We start from the raw sequence: 19,825 nt of genomic DNA, 5'->3' as shown, positions 1-19,825 counted from the left end.
TTTATGCTCATGCATCCTTAGTCTGGGTGCTGGCCCCAAATGGATGATTCACATTAGTTTAATGAGGTAAAGTTGTATCATATAGTTGAGGTGGTTGATTTGGCACCCTTGAAAACTTTTTCTTTCAAATAGGAGGCTACTTGAGTAGCATTTTACAAGTTCTGCTGTCATTTAAAAACATGGGCAGGTGCTACTTTCAGATAAATAGCTCACCAGACATGCTTCTCCAGAAAAATTCTTCAAAGGCAGTTGCAGTGACCTGCAGCACTGCTGTCTTAGAGATGTCTGGCAAATCCTCCTTACTAAATACAAATACTTTTGAGCCTGAGGCAGTTCTGGCAAAACCCAGAGTCCTTTTATGCCTCCACAAATGAGCCAGGGCTCTGGTGTGTTGTACTGGAAAGAGTGCAGTGACCGACACTGCTTCTCTCCTTCCAGGAGGCTAAAGGGAGATCATGGCAAGCTAGAGCTGAACAGCTTCTGCATGTTAATGGGCATGGTCTGGATTTTACAGTTGTGACTTTTAAAAAGAAAGGAACCCAAACCTCTGTGAACCAAGGCTGATTTCAGTTCCTGTTTTCCAAACCCTAGCTGCAAACCTGAGGTGGTTTGAAATTGGCATTTAGGTTCTCAACAGTGTATCTTGCTTAGCCAGGCAGATTGACCCACTGTCCAACTGTATACATCACATATCGACAGGCTCACGTGGCACCAGCCTCCTGCTTCATGCATATTCAACATGCATTGCTCAGAATCATGCCATTATGGTCAGGTCTGCACAGTGCGTGCACACACACTCACACACATACACCACGTGTGCAACACACCCAGAGCTTGCAGGACCCTTCACCACTCTAGGACCTTTTATTCTATGACCTGTTAAGGGCAGTAAATCCGAGGGGTCAGCAAGTGTTTGAGGGAGTCATTAGCTATATTAATCAGTTTTATATGAACATAGGATGAGATGAAATTCAATGCAGACACATAAATGTGGTGAACAACCTCATCCCATTCATAATAATAAAAAAGTGGTACGGAGGGGGTTGATGCACCCACTTCTTGGTTCACCTGATGGTCAAGGAGCAAATTTCATCGAGTCAAGGAATCATAGAATAGTTTGGGTTGGAAAGGACCTTAAAGACCATCTAGTTCCAACCCCCCGGCAATAGGCAGGGACCTCCCACTAGACCAGGTTGCTGAAAGCCCCATCCAACCTGGCGTCATTCCTTTGCCCCTTGGTATCTATTTACAAGCCCAGACACTGATGTGACAGGTACTTTTGTTCTTGTGTAAAGTAATTACAGAAGAAAATGGCAACCTGAGGAAGCCAGGCAAAGGATACCAGCTAGGGGATTCTACACCCAGTGAAGTGACTGCAGCTGCACCTAAAGGAGCTAACATGCCTCTGACACATAGCTCAGGTGTTTTCAGCAGCATCTAAATTCATAAAATCCGTAAATCAGGGGGACTGATTCATCTCAAATCCCTGAAGACTGTCAGCCAAAAAAAATAAGTCCTTTCTCCAAGGAAGCCCAGGGACCATGGCTGTACCCCAAAAGTCTCCACTGATTTCTAGCTCTCAATGCTCCTTCTCCCCTTTCCCTGTGGAAGGAACCATGAGGTTCATCTCTGTCTTGCACTGCCTTTTGCAAGATGGTTTGGCTCACTCCCTTCTCCCTAAGGGAGAAGAGGAGGAATGGCTGAAGGATTGGCAAATCTGCCTGAACAGCTGGACATTGCAGCAGTGCCACAGCTCCCCATCCCTGCAGGGGAGACAAGGAAAAAGCGGATTTGGTTCCTCCCCTTGAAAATCCTAACTTTACCTGCAGGGTGTGAGTGTGTGTGTGTATTCCCAGGCTGGACCTGGGCAGCTGCACAGCCACATAAAAATCATTCAACTCATATCTCCTTCCTCTGTACTGAGATTTTTCCACCTAGCAGTTGGCACATATTTTTTCTATGCACATGGGAATATTTGCCTCAGGTGTAATAGACACAGGATCATTTTCTCCCAGGTCTCATTTGGCTGGTGAAAGAGGCCAGCTGCCTTTTTATCTCCTCTCTCATGCATGCAGGTATCCCCAGAACTGTGTCATTTGGCCTCTGTCCATCTCACTCTGAGTTGTGACAAGCCTTTCCTCACCTGATACAGCTTAGTAAATATCCCAGCTATTTCATAGCAGAAGGGGGCATATTTCAGGACATACACACACTTGGTCAAGTCAGTCTTGAGTCATTCAGCATTTTCTGTATTGAGGGGAATGGGAAAATGCAGTTCAGCATCTTTCTGCATGAGAATACAGCACACTTCCAGTCTGCAGGAATATGAGGTGGAAGATCCTCAAAGGAAAGAGAGAGGTCTTAGTTGCTCACTTTGGGTCTTATCATCAGTTGGAATTGTCTTAGGAAAGTCTACATGAGTTGTCTTTTGTACTTTCTGGCTCAGTTCTCATTTGTTTGCCTGTCTATTACCTGTGTCCCACATAGTGTTTTCCCCTAGTGTGTGGCATTTTTCTTTCATCAGAAGATGATGTTCCAAGTGCATCATCCTGCGCGAGCTCACCTGTGTGTATTTCATTTAACATGAAGGTATTGTGCGGTATAAAATTCAAGTAATTAAAAAGTGAAATTTGTACAAATTTACAGTATCATCCTCTGACAGAGAAATTTTTAAGCGCAAAAATGACTGGGCTATGAAGAATACTGCCTGTCAAAATGCTTGTTGGTAAAAGCACCCCAGTTGCTATGCTGTGCTGCAGAGTTTTGCAGCGCTTTGACTGAAAAAGAGTATGAAAAATGGTAAAACCTTCATACTTGTGTACTGCATGCCATTTTGTAAGGATGGTTTGCAAGTTGCATACTCCAGCACCCTGACGCTGTAAGCAATTTATGATGCCTGCCAAATTCCCTGACATAGGTGTATGCTCTGACTCTGCAACTACATTTTCGGAGCATTCCCTAGTCCATGCCCCTGGGTTTCTGTAGGAAGAAAACCTGGGCATATATGTGGAAAGACTCTGGCCTGGTCCCCGATTTGTAAAGTCAGCACCCAGGACCCCAGCATATGCCACTAAGGTCCCCCATCCCTTGCCTTCCATGCAGATCTTTCTTGTGTGCTATGATCACAGGTCCAGTGCTGAAGGCTGACGCTTAAAAATATGGAAGAGGTGTGGTGTATATTGATGGAGAATATAGTGGGATGTTTCATGAAGAGAAAAGAGCTTGGTAATAACAATTTCTGCATTCAAGCCCATTACTTTGAAAAGCAATGCTAATATGTGTGATAGTAATGAGTAATATAGCTCATTGACTCAAGGCAACATGCCATGGTGACTCACAGGTTTTGGAGATTAGATGATAAGAGCTACTAGGCTGGATTAATTTTGTTTCTTTTTGTATTTGGGGGGGGAGGGGTGTGACAGATTGCAATTTGCTTGAATTTATTCTTTGTTCAGAATGATTTGACAAGTGGCATCCATGAAATCTGTTTGGCTGGTGGTGTGTTCAAGCTGTTCATGAGGACTTGTGCAGTGTGTGAAATTAAAGCTGTTTTGTTTCGATTGTCATGAGCATGTCCTTTGGCTGAATGAAGAGTCCTCTCAGAAACAGGGTGTGGATGTACAGAAATTAAATTCCCCTTTGTGAACTGTATTTTCAACAATCATTTCATAAAATTTTGCTTTTATAGTGGCTATTCTTGATGGTAAGATGGTTTACTAAAGGGCCTGGAATAACTATACAGACTGGGTGAAAAACACTGTCATTATTAACTGCTTTTAAACATAAAAATATATTGGTTGAACGTGGTTTTCTGCGTTTGCTTTCTTCTAACTACCACCTCCCATCGACCTAAGCAAGGGAAATTATCTCACAAGCAGAAAGCTTTTTTTTTAATATATATTTCTGAGGTGGTTGGATTTGAGTAGCAAAAGGGATTTATTTTGTATTTTAAGGCCCCATCTGAAAAAAGGGCCTTCCTACTGTGTGACTATTAAGCAGTGGTAAAACCAGGAGTCTTTTCCTTTCCCAAAACTTATGAAATAACCAAACCATATTGTCAAAACTTTGATTGGGAAAGTGCTTTATTGTGACTAACCCCAAACTTTTGCACTCATTTATCACAACCAAAAACTAAAAATGCTTTGATCAAGCATTTGGACTGGTGACATAATAAAACCAATTCAGAGTTTCCAGAGTGTCCTGGGTTCAGCAGTAGCAGTCATTTTTCTCACTCTTAGTAGCTCGTGCAGTGCTGTGGTTTTGACTTTCAGCCTGGGAGCCACACTGATAACACCGATGTTTTTAGTTGTTGCTCAGTAATGTTTACTCTGACCAAGGACTTCGTGAGTCTCATGCTCTGCCAGGGAGGAGGGGCACAAGAAGACAGGAAAAAGCAGAGACAGGACACCTGACCCGAACTGATCAAAGAAGTATTCCATACCACAGCACGTCATGCCCACTATATAAACTGGGGCCAGTTACCCGGAAAGACTAGATCACTGCTCGGTCGGGCTGGGCATTAGTTGGCGGGTGGTGAGCGGTTGTATTCTCTTCCCTTGTTATTTCCCTTATCATTGTTATTACTGGTGAATTTAGAGTTTTCCTTCTCCTAGAATGGTTGCCCAAAGGCTAGTGAACAGGATTGATTGATGGTGGCTTGGCTTCGCAAACAAAGACCTGGGAAGGGCTTCACCCACGCCCACCACAAGCACGATGATGGAGCTCGTCTAGCCCTGTAAGGGCTTCCATCTAAGAGAAGGACACTCTAGCCAAACCTACGACCTGAGGACTTCGCTGTCACCATCCTAGCTTGCTAGGCCCTGGCACATAAACCTCAGGTGTAAAGGGTGGGGCCAGTTCTGCGCAGGCTGTGCCTCACCTAAAAAATCCAGGCCCGAAGGGTTTACCCACACTTGCAAAACCCTGTAGCGATAGGTGAGGGATGAAACGGCAGGTGATAAGGTGCACTGGAAGCCACAGACCCAACCCTGCATGCAGGCTGTTCAGTACATTGGTCATTCGAGATTGACCCAGGAGATGACAGTCTTGTTCGGCAACATCCTGAATGACCAAGCAGCCTTTTTTCCAACCGGATTTGCCTATCCCACAATGGCCTTTTAGTCCTCATCACACTTGTAGTAAGTGTGGGTAAAGCCCTTCCCAAATCTTCATTTGCGAAGCCAAGCCATCATTATTATTATTGGTGGCAGCAGCAGTGATTTGTGTTATACCTTAGTTACTGGGCTCTTCTTATCTCAACCAATGGGAGTTGCATTCTTTCGATTCTCCTCCCCATCCCTCTGGGAGCAGAGGGAGGGGGGGCAGGGAAGAAAGGTTGGGAGTGAGCGAGAGGGCTGTGTGGCTGACTTACAGCCTGGGCTTAAACCACGACACAGAGTAAGGAAATGCAAGCTAGGCTGAAAATTTCCATACAATCCTAGCAACAACACAACCCCATGCGTGCATTTACCTTGCTGCTGTAAGAGACCCACTGTGCCGTGGTTGGAGGTATTCATCCATCTTATCTAACCAAAACACATGAAATACAAGGATTTGAAGTAGGTTATTGCTTGTAATTTCCTCAGCACATCGCAGAACTCACATCACTGCTTCTGTTGAGGAGTTCCTATTGATGCTGATGTTGGTAGGAACATCACTCCTTCCTTTACCCTTCTGCAAGGACTCCAAGCACCACAGTGGCCATGGTGGCTATCCTGCTCTTCTAGCTCCTGCCTTTAACATGTTGGTCTTCTCTCTCCAGCTATCGACCTGTTGTACTGGCGTGACATCAAGCAGACAGGGATTGTCTTTGGCAGCCTGCTGCTGCTGCTCTTCTCCCTGACCCAGTTCAGCGTTGTCAGCGTCGTGGCCTATCTGGCCCTTGCTGGCCTCTCGGCCACCATTAGCTTCAGAATCTACAAATCGGTCCTACAGGCTGTGCAGAAGACGGACGAGGGCCACCCATTCAAGTGAGTGCTTTGAAGTCATGGCCAGGGGCCACTCACCTTGCAAAGGATTGATTCCCACTGGCAATTCAAGTTTCTTTACCTGCTGCTTGTATAATGGATAAAATTCTTTTCTTGATGAAAACAGAGAAAATATTTGTTTCTGTTGTCCAGTGTCTTAACAGCTGTAAGGCTGTATTGGCTCAGATCCTGGGGGAAAAACAAACAATACAAAATCCATTGTCCTCTGAAACATGGGAATTCTTTTTTTTGGAATTCAAAAGATCCATAAAATTTTCAGCAAACACAGAAAAATAGTTTAATTACAGATAATGATAATACAGTATCTCTTCAAGCAGGAGTATATTGGGCATAGAGGGAAACTATTTTTATCTTTTCTCTAGCACTGCTTGGCTGTGATGTGGCAGTCCATTAGCCTCGGTGGTGGTGCTGGTGCCAGTGTCCATGCCCTCCCCGCACTCTGTAGGGTCTGGGTGGTTTGCTCCAGGAAAGCACCAATGCTTTCTCCTCTCCTCTGCCAACAAGTTGGTAAATGAGGTCATGGAACTGGTTTTGAAAAAAGTCTTGTTGGGGTGCTGGTCCTTCTATTTCACTTGGGTCAGTTCTGAGGTGCAACTCATGACATGGGCATAGCTCAGAGGGAGGTGCAGGGCAGGGAGAGGATGGAGGAGATAGAAGGTGTGCTGCTGCTAAAGGTAATACATGGCCAGACAGCAGCTTTTGTTCCTCCAAAGGCTGCCACAGCAGTGTTGCACAGAACTTTGTGGGGAACCTCCATCCAGCAAGGATTTGCATCTCCCTTTGGGTGGATTGAAGAGAGATCCCCTTAAGACCAGGCTCTGTATAGGGAGAGGGCAAGGCTGGAGGCAAACAGCCACAGTGCAGCCTGCAATTGCCCAGTGAGATGGGTCATGCAAGGTGAAGACAATGTGTGTTGGTGGCTCTGTGCCTACAGGAAAGGGGAAATGTTGCTCCAGCATGAAAATGTGGTCTGGGGAGGAGGGAGTGATGGGGTAGGCAGTCACAAGTGTGTATAACAGGTGAACCTGCCTGGGTTTGTAACTGGACCTGTGTTTCTGGCAGAGCCTACTTGGAGATGGAAATGAATCTTTCACAGGACCAGATTCAGAAATACACAGACTGTCTCCAGCTATATGTCAACAGCACAGTCAAAGAGCTGAGGAGACTGTTTCTCGTTCAGGACCTCGTGGATTCTTTAAAAGTAGGATTGCTTTAAACATTTTTAACCCTTCTCTAGAGGATCAATCTACATTTCAAAGTTCTGCTTCCCATGTTGACAATGTTGTCATAAAATCTAGGTTTGTGTAGCTCCAAATATAAAAGTTGCTCTCCTTTTTGATTTCCAAGTTGCTTGCTTCCAGCAGTTTAGAGGTTTGGCAATCTGCATTTGAACTTATTGATATGTAATACAGGAGTTATAAAAGGAACACTGCAGTTCTAGAAGCATCTCTGTGTTATGCTTTGTATTACTTTGCCACAAAATAGTGCGTTAATAGCTCTGTTTATCTGGATTTCCTCTAATGGTGGTGTTTCCTGCTATGGGTCTTCTTTCCCTTCCTTCTGATATAATTATTTATTTTCAGCCTTACATCCAAATAGGTGTTCTTCAGACAAAGGGAAGATCATTAAGAGAGGAGACATAGGTTAGGCTCTAAAGATTTTTAGAAAAATGCACCCATCTCCCAGCCTCAAGAGTTTTCAGTCACTGGGTTCATCACTGTTGGGCTGTGACTAACCTGTATGGGATGATCCCTGCCATCATCAGAAATGGATGCAAAAATCTGCCTATGTCTTGCTCAATTCAGAGTCCTAAATGTATTCAATTAAGCCCTAAACATACATGAAAGCTCAGTTAAGAGGGTGAGAAGCAGTGAACACCAGAAAGGAGAATGGGGTTTATACACTAATGGGGTTTATACACTAAGTACCTAGTTCCTAATGTGTCTTACTTAATTACTCCCATTACACATTGAAAAAAGCTAATGTACTGTTATGTTAGCTAGTTAAGGGAACTAATTTCTTCAGATGCTGACACTGGAGGTGATGTAATGATCCATCTTCAATTTAGTTTGCAGTACTAATGTGGCTGCTGACTTATGTGGGAGCCCTCTTCAATGGCCTGACTCTTCTGATAATGGGTAAAAGCAACATTTCTTTTAAAATCTTTAACTTTAACCCCCTCGTGATTTCTACTTAGACAAAATAGCCTATCCTCAGTGTGCCTTCCTCACAGTTAAACCATCAATTTCTTTTTCCCTTCCTGATAAATATACATTATTCCCATTACATTGTCCCTCCTGCTAGAACTAGTTTGTGGTTTATGGTTTTGCAGCTACTAGAGCAATGGGAAATTCCATTTTTGGAAGGTTTGAGCAAAGTTTGCTTCTAACACAAAGATCCCTAGTGGATCAACTGACCAAGTGGCATGATGTGTGTTTGTCACTGAAGTAGGTCTGTTCTCTGGAGGAACCTGATTGACAGGAATATAACAGTGTGCTCTTTTTCTCCTCAGCTGTGGTGTCTATGTTTACTCTCCCTGTTGTATATGACAAGTACCAGGTAAGTCTGTCAGTTTGGCATAGTTCACGTGAATGGGTGGTTCTGCCTTCTGGATGCCTGATTGACTTGGTCTCCCTTTGCTCTTTGCAGGCACAGATTGATCAGTACTTGGGACTTGTGCGGACCCACATAAACACTGTTGTGGCAAAGTGAGTTCAGCAGCAGACTTGACCAGAAGTCTTGCTGTGAAGTTGCGATACACTGGGGGTGGCTAAAAGCTGGGTGGTCCTGGGGACAACATGCCTGATGAATGATATCCTCCCCAGCTCCCAAAATGTAAGAGATTGTGGGAGGGCAGACCCCTGAAGAAACAGGCCTTCTCAGCTGAGCACAGACGAAGGCAGAGCTGTGACCCTACATCCTTCTCACATCTCCTACCATCTGGGGGGGGGGGGTGGACAGAGCAGCCCAACCAGACACATGTCTATTCTTCTACTTGGCCAAGAAAAACAGGAAAGAATATGTTAACTCCCTTCCCCACTGACCACTCCAAGCCTGGGGTTTTGCATTCAGTGTTTCTGTCCTTCAGAGTTAATAACACCATTAACAAACAAAGTGGGAATTAGAACGCTGCCCTGTCACTGAAAGAAAATACCTGGGAGCACCATGATCTTGAGTGTTTCAAACCAGCATGGAATAGGCAAAAGGCCTGGCTGGAATTTTTGAAGCAGTCTGCTCTAGTTCCTAATGTGTTTCCTGTATCAAAAGCTTTTCTGTAATCTCTAAGGGTGAGTGGGAATCTAAACACAGTTCTCAAAACTTGAGAATTACTGAAGCAGGGTGGCTGGTCTGGAAGATGGATCCTGTACATCTCAGCAGTTTATATCCATAGATATGCAGAAGTTGGCTAACTAACAGGTGGAAGGTTAAAAATAGAATCATAGAATCATAGAATGGTTTGGGCTGGAAGGGACCTTAAAGCTCGTCTAGTTCCAACCCTGCTGCCATGGACAGGCACACCTTCCACTGGACCAGATTGCTCAAAGCATCTTCCAACCTGGCCTTAAACACTTAAAAAATTGTGAGGTACAGAGAGCAAGTGACCTATGAAGAGATGCTGAGGAAACTGAGCTTCTTTAGCCTGGCAAGGAGGGAACTAAGGAGTGATTTCATAGTAGCCTATAAGTACTTGATAGGGAGTTACAAAATGATAAAGCAAAACTCTTCTGAGTTTTGGCAGATGTTATAACAAGGAGCAACAACATAAATTCAACTTAGGAGGTTGATGTTGAACATTAGGAGAAACTTTTTCACTAGATTTTAGGACAGGACCACAGCAGGCTACGTAGGGAGGTGCCAGAGCCTCCTTCCTTGGAGGTTTGCAAAATGCAACAAGACAAAGCCGTGGCCAATCTAATTTAGCATTGGTGATAGTCCTGCCTCACATAGGAAGTTGATTCAAAGACTTCCAGGGATACTTTCCAGCTAATATTTCTGTTATTCAGCAAAACCCTTAGCCTTGGGCAGGACTAGAAATATGTACTGAAAATTCTTTGCTTCATTCCTGACTTCCAATATAAAATAGACCATGGTAGAATAATGAAGGGAGGAGAATATCACTGGGCATATCCCATGATTACATGAACCACCCAAAACTGGGCCATTTACAAGTAGCAGCCTGTCAGAGCACACAGATGGGGCATCACTTCTTTTTCTTATTAGACACTAGTCCACCTGTTGTGATAACACAGTGAGTGCAAGCTAGAGATTACATCTGGATAAGACTCCAAATGGGGATCCACTGGAATGGAATAGCTACCTCACCGTATAATCCTCTTCTTTTTTTTTTTTTTTTTTCCATTTTTTTCTAGGATTCAAGCTAAAATCCCAGGTGCTAAGAGAAAGGCAGAGTAAAGCAGACAACAAGAATTCATCGACTACGGTAGTGAATAATAGGGGAATCTGGAATGAAACAGCTCTGTTCTTACACTTTACTGCAAATTTATTGTTCTTTTTTTTTCTCCACACCATGATCTTAGAAACATAAAACTCAGAAGCAGTGCTTTTCCCCTGCTGCTTCTGCACTTAGAATATTTGCAATCACTTGTGTCAAGCACTAAAGTATAGTAAAGAGAAAAGTGTACTAGATGTGGTTTTTTGTGTTGCTTATAAAGTGCATGATGGTGAAAGCCTAAATAATATTGACCTTTTTATTTTATTTTTTTAGTGTTTTTCCTTCTTCTATTGGCATTGCTTCTATAACTTTTAATGTTACATGTGGCTAGGGGCTTTCCTGCTTAGCGCACTGATGCAATAGTTAAAATTGCTTCTACGTCACTGGGTTGCTGGTTGGATTCATCTTTATTAACTATATAGAATTGTAGACTGATGTTTTAGTGTTTTCCAGCACAAATAAAATAAACAGTAATCAGTACTTATGGTAATCAGTTTTGTATAACTCAAAAAAAAATGAAAACAAAACCCAGTACTTTTGTCGTAAAGGATTGACAGGCTGATTTACATGTATGGTAACTGGAAAGTTCCAGCATGTTAAATTTATTACAATTTGTATTACATACTCTGTAGTTCCTAATGGACTTAATTATGGACTCTGAATATTTGCACTTATGTACTTGATACCGAATGCAGAAATAAATGTTACTAAATGTAAAAAGTTCTCCCTCTTGTTGCCACTGGGATTATCTTGACATTTGCAAACAAGACACATGCCATGAAAAAGAAGCATTTTCTCTCTTCCCCCTTGAGATCCGCACACACTTTGCTCTTACAAAATGGTGCAGTCCAACAAGATCATCTGTACGTTTCTCACCCTCAGTTTCACATCTTGATGAGTATGGCAATAAAAGAAGGATCTTAGTGCATAGTTGGGGTTTTTTTGGTGGTGGTGTTAGCAAATAGCAGGAGCACAAATAATTGTCTCTTCCTCCATTTGTGTGTTGTGCAAATCATAAACAACAGACTCTGCGAGGGGTCAGCACAACACAAAGGACTTTTCATTTTTCATATCATCGTGTTCCTCTCTTATCCAAAGCTGTTTTTTTAAATCTGCTTTAAATTGTGGGACCAATACGGAATCTGGAGGCTGGGAACTGAAATAAACTTTTGCTGTTGTTCAAAGGTGAAGGTTTTTAAAAGTTGGCATTTGGTGTTTCAGAAGTATTAGACAAAAGAAACAGCTGTCAAACATTATCTAAAGAGCTTCAAAACAAACAGCTGCTTAAGTGCTGAATAATGTGCCCATTTGTTGAACATACCTGTTTATTTCTTTTATGAATTTTTATACAAGTATAAACATCAAAACATTTTCAGCCATTTTCCTTTTTTCTCCCACAGAAGTTTTTATATAGAAATTAATTTTTCTACAAAGAACCAGATCTTTAAATACTTAGACCAACTTTTTGAATTGAAGTCTTTCCTTAGGTTCATTCATTTAATGCATCTTCCTCTCAGTTACACATGGACATGGTGAGATCTGTCCTACGTCAGGCTGCAGTTCTGTTTGTATATAAATGTACAAACCAAACAAATGTAAGGGATTGGTAGAAGCACTGGTATGGCTCTGGGCTACTTAATTCTTGTGATGATCTTCAAATACCCTTATTTTCATTTAAGGCTTATATTTAAATATTCTTTTTTTATTCTTATTTAAAAATAATAGGCTATCTTTTAAATGACACCTGCAGCTAGATATGAACTTTTTTTCTCAATGAAAAACTGATCATTTCAGTGATATATATTGCCTTTGATCTAGCGGAATATGTTTGTTGTAGCATGTGTAGTTTCAACCAGGAGTTGCAATTCAAGATCTACCCCAAGCTTTAACTGCCCCCAAGACTTTTGTACCAGTGCATTCAAATGGCCAGAATATACCCTGTATCCCTGAGGAAGACAGTACAGCCTGTATGAGTGTCCTTGAGGATAAAGATTGACCTTCAGAATTCTTACTACTTACAAGATAAATACATGGATCCAACACGTTAATTTTGAAAATGAGCACATTTAATGTCCCATCCAACTGGTCCCGTATATGTGTTCTTCCCTAGCACCACCGATGCAGTTATACCCAAGACCAGCCTTTGCTAGTTCAGCCTTGTGCAATGCCGAACCCTAAGCACGATTTAAAGGTGTATCTGTTGTATATTTGGAAATCAAACAAAATAAAACCTCCCGGCACAGTCCAAATATTCCAAAGAGCCTAAACCAACAGAGACCAAAAGCCCCATTCTTGTTTCCTCCAACATCACATTCTCTCAAAACCCACAGCCCTCCACTCCTGGCCCTCACCACCCCGACCATACTCTGCACATGCACCTCTTGAACCCATACCTTTTATTTCTATCTTTTCTCACATCTTACTTTTCCAACCCAGCCCCCAAACTTCTTGCAGTCACCCTAACTTTCCACCCCTGAGCATCTGGGGTGGGTTGATGTGGTGGGTGGAGCCAGTCTGGAAGACCATGCTAGGATATATCAGAAGCAGAGGAGTTTAGCCAGAGATTGGATTGCTTGTGCTACCCATGGCCACTATCACCTTACTGGGAACACAGCAGTGCCTTCCATGACCTTTGAACATGAAGACTCCCATAAGCCTTGTTTGCAAACCTCTACTAACTCAATATACTAATGTCCTGCTCTACAACTTGCAACAGAGAGCCTGTGCATACAGGGAGTGAAAGCTTGTGATACCCCTGGTGTTCCTTGCTAAGTCTTGTTCATAGAGCAATGCTATGAGAAGTGATGACAGCTCCGTATTTTGTTGTTTTCTAATAAGCTTCAAGGGAAAAAACTACACTGATATTTCAAAATATTTTGGTGTGATTCTATAGATGACTGAAGCTACTTACCACAATACTGTACATTCATGGGCTAAGCTGTGGTCTGAGGTACACAGGCTGTAAAGCCCTTTTGTTTCTGATCTTCATTTCCATTCAAAATGAAGAGCAGCTGGAGACAAGCTTGAATAGTAGAAGTGGCAAATTTGTGAGGCGTTTATGCAGGTGAAACCTGGGAAGCAGCTTACACTGTATGGGGGTGGGGGGCATTAAACCATTCTTTTCTCTTCAAAATGTTCCTTGCTAGAGGAACCTGGACATTATACCACATCACTTGTGCTTCAGAAGTCACCTTGTCCTGGTTCAAAGGTGGCTTAAAGAAAGTATGCAAGCGTATGGGTGTTTTGAAGACTACCACTAGCTAAGTTGTTCAGGTGGCTGGAATTAGGTGGGTGCTCAAGACTTTGAGCAGTGTCTCTCATCCTCTGTCTCTGGGTAGTTTGAGATGCTGATACTCCCTTTCTGGAGAGGAATCGGAGAAATTTCTGAGGTGGGTGTCTCAGCTGGGAGTCTTGTTTAGATGTAAGGACAGATCTGGACCAGGCCTTTCCAGGCTGGGAATGGGCTGACTAATGTAAAGAAGACAGCTGTGTTTTGATCTGCTTAACATGGTTTTGCCTTTCCAGGAAGATAACAGGTCTACCTGCTAAGTTTGAAATCCAGCCCAAATGACTGTGCTGATTTGAACTGAAACCAGTTTAACTCGGGCTTGGGGACATGAAGTAAGGAGTGGCATGCTCTTGGGAGAAGAAAAAATTGTTAGAGCACCTGCAAATGTGTCTTTTTTATACTCTAGGGCTTTAAAATTTCTTCTCCATGGTTTCACTTGTACCTTTCAGAAACCTTATGAACTTGCTCCTAAGTGGCTGCCTTTTAAGGAGATGTTTGATAGTTACTGGAGAGACCTGCCAGTGCTTTATGTAACTCTGGTGTCTCTCTACCCGAAATGAATGCTCATTGGTAGATTGATGTGAAAGGTGAATACTGTAAAGTTTGGTTTAAGCTTTTCAGAATATTTGGGTTTTTTTCCATGTTTCATGGTGCTTCAGCAGTATTCCCCTCTTCCTCTACCTGATGTATTTGCCTCAGAGCTATTACTAATCTGTTTTGTGCTTCCTCTGCTCTTCAATATTAAGCTAGTGAGAGCAGGATCATAAAACGCATCAGTGTCAGGGAAGTCCTGAAATTGGGAGGAGATAAGAATGATACAAAATTCTGCAAGCAGCTAATCCAGTTAAAGAGAGTCTGTCTGCTTCCCCATAGCTTTTGCTATCTCCCTGCACACTTTCAGATGGCAGCTGGCTCCTGTCCCTGTCCTGGTGGGTTACAAGTCAGTCAACTGTAAGCTTATCAGCCTTTCCTTCTCCATATGGGCCCAGGGAAATGTGTGGCAAGCCCATGTGTTTGCCCAGTGCATCTTCGAAAACACCAAATGTGTTGTATTTCTTCCTGGCTTCTCTTAATATATTCTTTTCTCAGACACAGAATTAAAAGATGATCCATCAGTGAACTTGCAGATGAGCTTCCTGGGATGCCAGGAGTCAGCAAAGTGAGGCTGCTGGCACGAAGAAGCCTGGTAAGACTGGCTGGCACTTGCAACCAATGCAGGATATATGGTGTTTAGGTAAGGGTGAGATATGTCCACTGATGAAAGAGTCAATAGCTGCAGCACCTGAAAATGGAAGGAGGAATGGTCTCTATTAATTTCTTCCAGGCTTTCTTGCTGCTCAGCACCTTTACAGGAGAGAGTGGCAAAAGCTTACTCTCTGCCTTAGTAAGGGAAAGTTACGTTACTGAGAGTGGACTGTCCTTCTCCACAGATGCATATGGAAATGGGAGTTGACTGTAAGCAGGTACATGGGCTTGACCTGCTTCTCTCTCTTACCTGAACTGCCCATTTCCTTGTCTTTGGTGTTTGCTTGGAAGTGAACCATCTGTTGGGGTTCTCCTCTGGTCAACGACTAATCGAACTTCAGGCTAGCAAGTCAGATGTCTACAACTTGCCACTTCTACAACTCTACTTTCTTCTTTGTATGGGTAGCTGTTACTGAGGAAGGATGAGCTCTGCAGAGCCAGGAAGGGCACCTGAGCCCCTGAACATGCTGCAAGCCCTGCTATCTTCACCACCTCTGTGGTTTCCACAGAAAGAGTGCTAAACATGTAAGTCTGCCAAGTGTCTAATCAGAGGGCCATCAACGTGTGCGTGCAGCATGTGTAAAGTTACACGGGTGGGCAGGCATGTTGCTAGTGTTCTCACCTTCCCTTTCACTCCTGCTCTGCCTCAGCCAAAACGCCAGGAGATGCTGAAGGGACCAGGACCAAAAGAAGAAGGTGGGATACAGATGCAGAAGGAGTCTATCTAAGGAACCCAAAAGACAAGGTAGCCCTGTGCTGACATGTTTCATTGCTTTTCCCTCCTGTCTGCCCCTTAACGAGCATGCAAGCTAAATTTCTCATGTTCACTGAATATCAAAGTGATTCAGCCTCAAGGTTGCAATTTATGCTTCCCACGGCCCTTTTTGTTTGAGCTGAAAAATAATTCAGTCCAGTGTACCTAATCATCATTCACAGTAAGTTCCCTCTGCATATATTTCCCTTTATGAGGGAGCTTTAAAGAGGATATTAGTTACATTTTCACTTCTTTTTTACAGGCTGCTAATTTAGCTAAAGTGATGTGAGGTATCCCAGACCAGTCCAAAAATATCGATAATGTTTTGTAGATGCGGGAAAAAAAAAATATATATAACATCCAGGTGGAGTGACTGGAACAGCAGGTGTCTTTACCCTAAATATTCTTTATTTACCAAGTTAGGCATGAGGCCTTAATCTAATTTCTCCTTGTTCCACAGACACTTGCTTGGAGAAACCACTATCCACACGACTATTAGCCCGCCATTGAGTGAAAAACTATCACCTTTGGCGCAAGCTAAACTGAGCTATTACCAGCAGAAAGTCAGTTTAACTTGTCAGTTCTCAGCAAATTTGCAGCACTTAATTAGGGAGAGGTGGAGCTTAACTTTCTTAGAAGAGCTCATTTGAGGAAGCTCCTCTTATGTTCCTTCTAGTTAGAAATTTTGAATCCTTCCTCACCAATCTCCCCTCTCAAAAGCTAGACAATTTAAAACTTTTTCAGCTGAAATACAGAGATCTGACAAACTATGGAGAGCAAAACTATCAAAAAGTGTACTCCAAGTTTTCATGCCAGCTATAAAAACTAAAGGGGCATAAAATTCTGATACTGCTGGTGTCACTTTTGAGCACCAGATGTTCAGAAATAAGCTTAAATTTTAATTCTAACATCAGGATATGACCAAGAATCTCTCTTCATCTCAAGTGTTTTAACTCGCCCACTTTCCCAACAGCAATCACAAGTCTATGACTCACATACTATACCAATACTGCAAATTAAAAGAAAATGTTGTTCCTACTGCCATTCAGCCAAAGGTACTCCCACAGCTCTCCAGTCACAAGAGACTTGAGTAAGTCTGCCTTCTAGAGTGAAATGCTGTGGTCTCTGTTATGCAGGATGAACTATGGTATCATAAGTTTTACAAAACCATCAGAAGCTGCTAGAGAGTTGTGTACCTCGAGTCTCCTATATGGTGCAATGAGAGAAATTATGAGTGGAGCAGATAAAATTCTAAAGTATAACAGAAGAATTTGAGGACACCTTCAGAAGCAGGTGGTAATTGGTAGCATTAAAAGGAGAGGTCAGTACTCAAGTTCCCCAATTATCATCTGGTTTTCAACTTTCCATACATAAAATAAAAATAAATAAAATATGCAGAGGATGCTAATGGACTTTGCTAAAGTTCTTTGGTGGTGTAGTGGTGAAGTCTTCTGAGGAGACCCTGGGATGCCCTATGAAAGAAATTGGATAATCTTAAAGCTTATGAAGAATAAAAATCAGGTGATATTTTGCATCACAAATGCAGAGTTGTGTCCTGGATTGGTAACAGCAAATTCTCTTGTTGGCTAGAAAGTTGATGTTTATAAACAAATATTGATGAGAAAACCCTGGTCAAACACAGTATGACAGTGCTATTAGGGGTGTCCAAGGGAATGTAGGTGCCATTACAGGAATGGAGTGGAGAAGAGTTTGGTTCTGTTACTTTAGCAAAATAAAGACTGGGAAGGGGGGATATAGCTGCTTTTTACATGTACACTAGGAGTAAGCACCAGGAAGGTTAAAGGCTGTTTAAGCTGGTCCTTAATTAAGCAACTTAATGATGACACAGGGAAAAAAAATACATTCATGGTTTTGGTTTGGAAATTAAAATTTATTATTGGTCAGAGAAATTAACACTAGCTCCTAAATAGGAGCTAGAAACAAGCATTGTGAATCTCAGTTGTTCAAGGTGCAGGAAATAGATTACATACAGTGCCAACTGCCTTGTAGCAGATGGCAGTTCCCCATGTGGCTCCTTTTTTTTCTTTTGTGCTGAAAGTGAATTTACAAGAGATGGTTGAAGGGAGTTATGCACATTTTTTTCCCACAGTGTTTATTGCACTAGCACATTAACCAGTAGAGAGTCTCCATGTTTATCTATCAGGAAGAGAATATTACAGATGCCCATCTGATGTGGCCAAGTAGATCTACTGAAGTCAGAGCAGCTCTCTCCAGATCCTATGAGCTCAAAATTTGTCCTGTTCTCTTTGGGAAGAAAAAATTGCCCTTGTCATTTATTATTAACTGGTAATCTTTGTGATCCCAAGAAATGTATTCCAGGCTCAGCAGAGACATCCAGGCATCACTGAGGCCATCGTTAGGCTTGCATTCAAATTTCAAAGGTTTATCAATTCTTGCAAATACACATAGGGCTTCATGCCTCCTCTTGCTTCCTGGGAGTTAGCAAGATGCTAAAAGAATGACTGGCCTATGAATCCTGTTTGCTGCGACGTAATTTTGTATGCAGGGAAAAGGATAAGCAGATTAGATTCAGGTTGTGATGGATAGGTTAATAGAAGTGAGTGCAAGCAAAACAGAAGTTTTTTTTCCCGGCATAAGTAAACAGAGGAGGGAAGTCTACTGGAATCCCCTTCATAGTTTTTTACTCTAATGAACTTGTCAGGAAGAAAATGATTTACGAGACTTATAAATTTCTTCATGCTGAATATGCATTTGCTTTATCAATGTTCGGACTGTGAGTTGTAGTAAAGGAGAAGGAGGGAGCCGCTCCTCCTAGCCAAAATTTCCCCTGCTTAATCAAATCTAATTTCCTAGTAGCTTTTGTAAGCTGATGCTGCACTGCCCATCTACTCTCACCATAAGGCTGTGCAAGGATTTGACTTTCCGGAACTGCTGATCAATGCAGTTGCTAAATTTACTTCAGGTACAGGGCAGCAATAAATTCTTATAAGTTTAGAGCTAGAAATCAAACCATTTATTAGCTTAAATGTCCTGCAGCGCTTGTAACCCCATCTGAGTTTATGACCTATTCTTTGATCCTGTGTGCACTTTAGATGTCTGTACCATATTTACCACCCTCATCTTTGACAGGAGTTTGAAAGCAACATCTGCAAGCAACATCTTATTGGACTTGCGTAAGTCAGGACAGGCAATTGAAAAGGCCTGTCCTAGGAGAGGAGATAGGATCTTTTGTGTAAGAGCCACTAGAAATTTTCTGTTAAGTGTTAAAGAGCTTGAAGTCCTTTGCAGCTCTGCAGAAGTGCTTTAAGTTCTAGTGAAGTCCTGTCTTGAAATATCTTCTGCAAAAAAAAATTTACAACAATGGGACCATAATATAAAAATCCTCAACAACAACAACAAAACCAACAAAACAAAAATCCCCACCAAAACAGCAAAAACACAAAACCAAAACCCCCAGGAAGAATGGGTAAATTTTCTATCTAGAAATGCTTAATTATTTGAAAAGGAAAAAATCTATATATTTTTCTCAAGTGTAATTTCCAGTTGAGGGGCTAAACTCACCAAGAGAATTGAGAACTCGCCCCCAGTACTTTGATGTTATAGAAATCAGTTTGTTTACTTGGCACAGAGGTGCCTGAATTTCAGTTGCATACGAAACTGCCTGCACTCTGCAACTACTGAGTTCAGTGAGGCCTGACTCCTGTTTAAGACTTGGAAAGATTTTCAAAAAAACAGAGCCCTTCCCTTCTTCCTAGCAAAGAGTTATCTTGTAATTACTAAACTGGCTGTCATGCAATGAACAGATGACTATTTTAAGCTAGATAAGATATGTCTTCTACTAGCCCAGGTTGATGAGCAGATCTTCTACTAGTCCAGGGATTAGTATGTTCACCCAGATAGTTGTATTCTGTCAATAGTGAAATGAAGACATGGATCTATCTGAGGGATAACTAGAGATACTGTGTGTGTTCAAACTGTAGAAGAGCGTTACCACAGTCTACAAGGCAGTGGACACCGATTGCCCTCATCTCCTACAAACACCAGGAGGAGGAGAAGACACACATCTTGCTTTTGATCAGGACCTGTGTATGTACCCAACATACAGGATTAACAGT

General features: G+C 42.3%; 1 protein-coding gene across 2 annotated transcripts in view; it reads left to right on the top strand.

Annotated features, from left to right (window-relative positions):
• The window catches only part of RTN1 (reticulon 1), a 118,002-nt gene extending 106,839 nt beyond the window's left edge, over window positions 1-11,163 (top strand). For both annotated transcript variants that reach the window (XM_057416175.1, XM_057416176.1), the window contains 6 exons: window positions 5,762-5,969; window positions 7,050-7,188; window positions 8,056-8,125; window positions 8,500-8,546; window positions 8,637-8,695; window positions 10,358-11,163. In XM_057416175.1, coding sequence (XP_057272158.1) covers window positions 5,762-5,969; window positions 7,050-7,188; window positions 8,056-8,125; window positions 8,500-8,546; window positions 8,637-8,695; window positions 10,358-10,400 — 566 coding nt within the window. In that variant the 3' untranslated portion in view covers window positions 10,401-11,163. The remainder of the gene's footprint in view (window positions 1-5,761; window positions 5,970-7,049; window positions 7,189-8,055; window positions 8,126-8,499; window positions 8,547-8,636; window positions 8,696-10,357) is intronic.
• The last annotated feature ends 8,662 nt before the right edge of the window (window positions 11,164-19,825 follow it).

Source organism: Pezoporus wallicus, unplaced genomic scaffold (genome assembly GCF_028554395.1).
Source record: "Pezoporus wallicus isolate ANWC-B61680 ecotype Strahan unplaced genomic scaffold, APGP_CSIRO_Pwel_v1 scaffold_2146, whole genome shotgun sequence".
Lineage (NCBI taxonomy): Eukaryota > Metazoa > Chordata > Aves > Psittaciformes > Psittacidae > Pezoporus > Pezoporus wallicus.
Note: the sequence above shows the minus strand (reverse complement) of the source record. Positions and strands in the feature narration are given on the sequence as shown.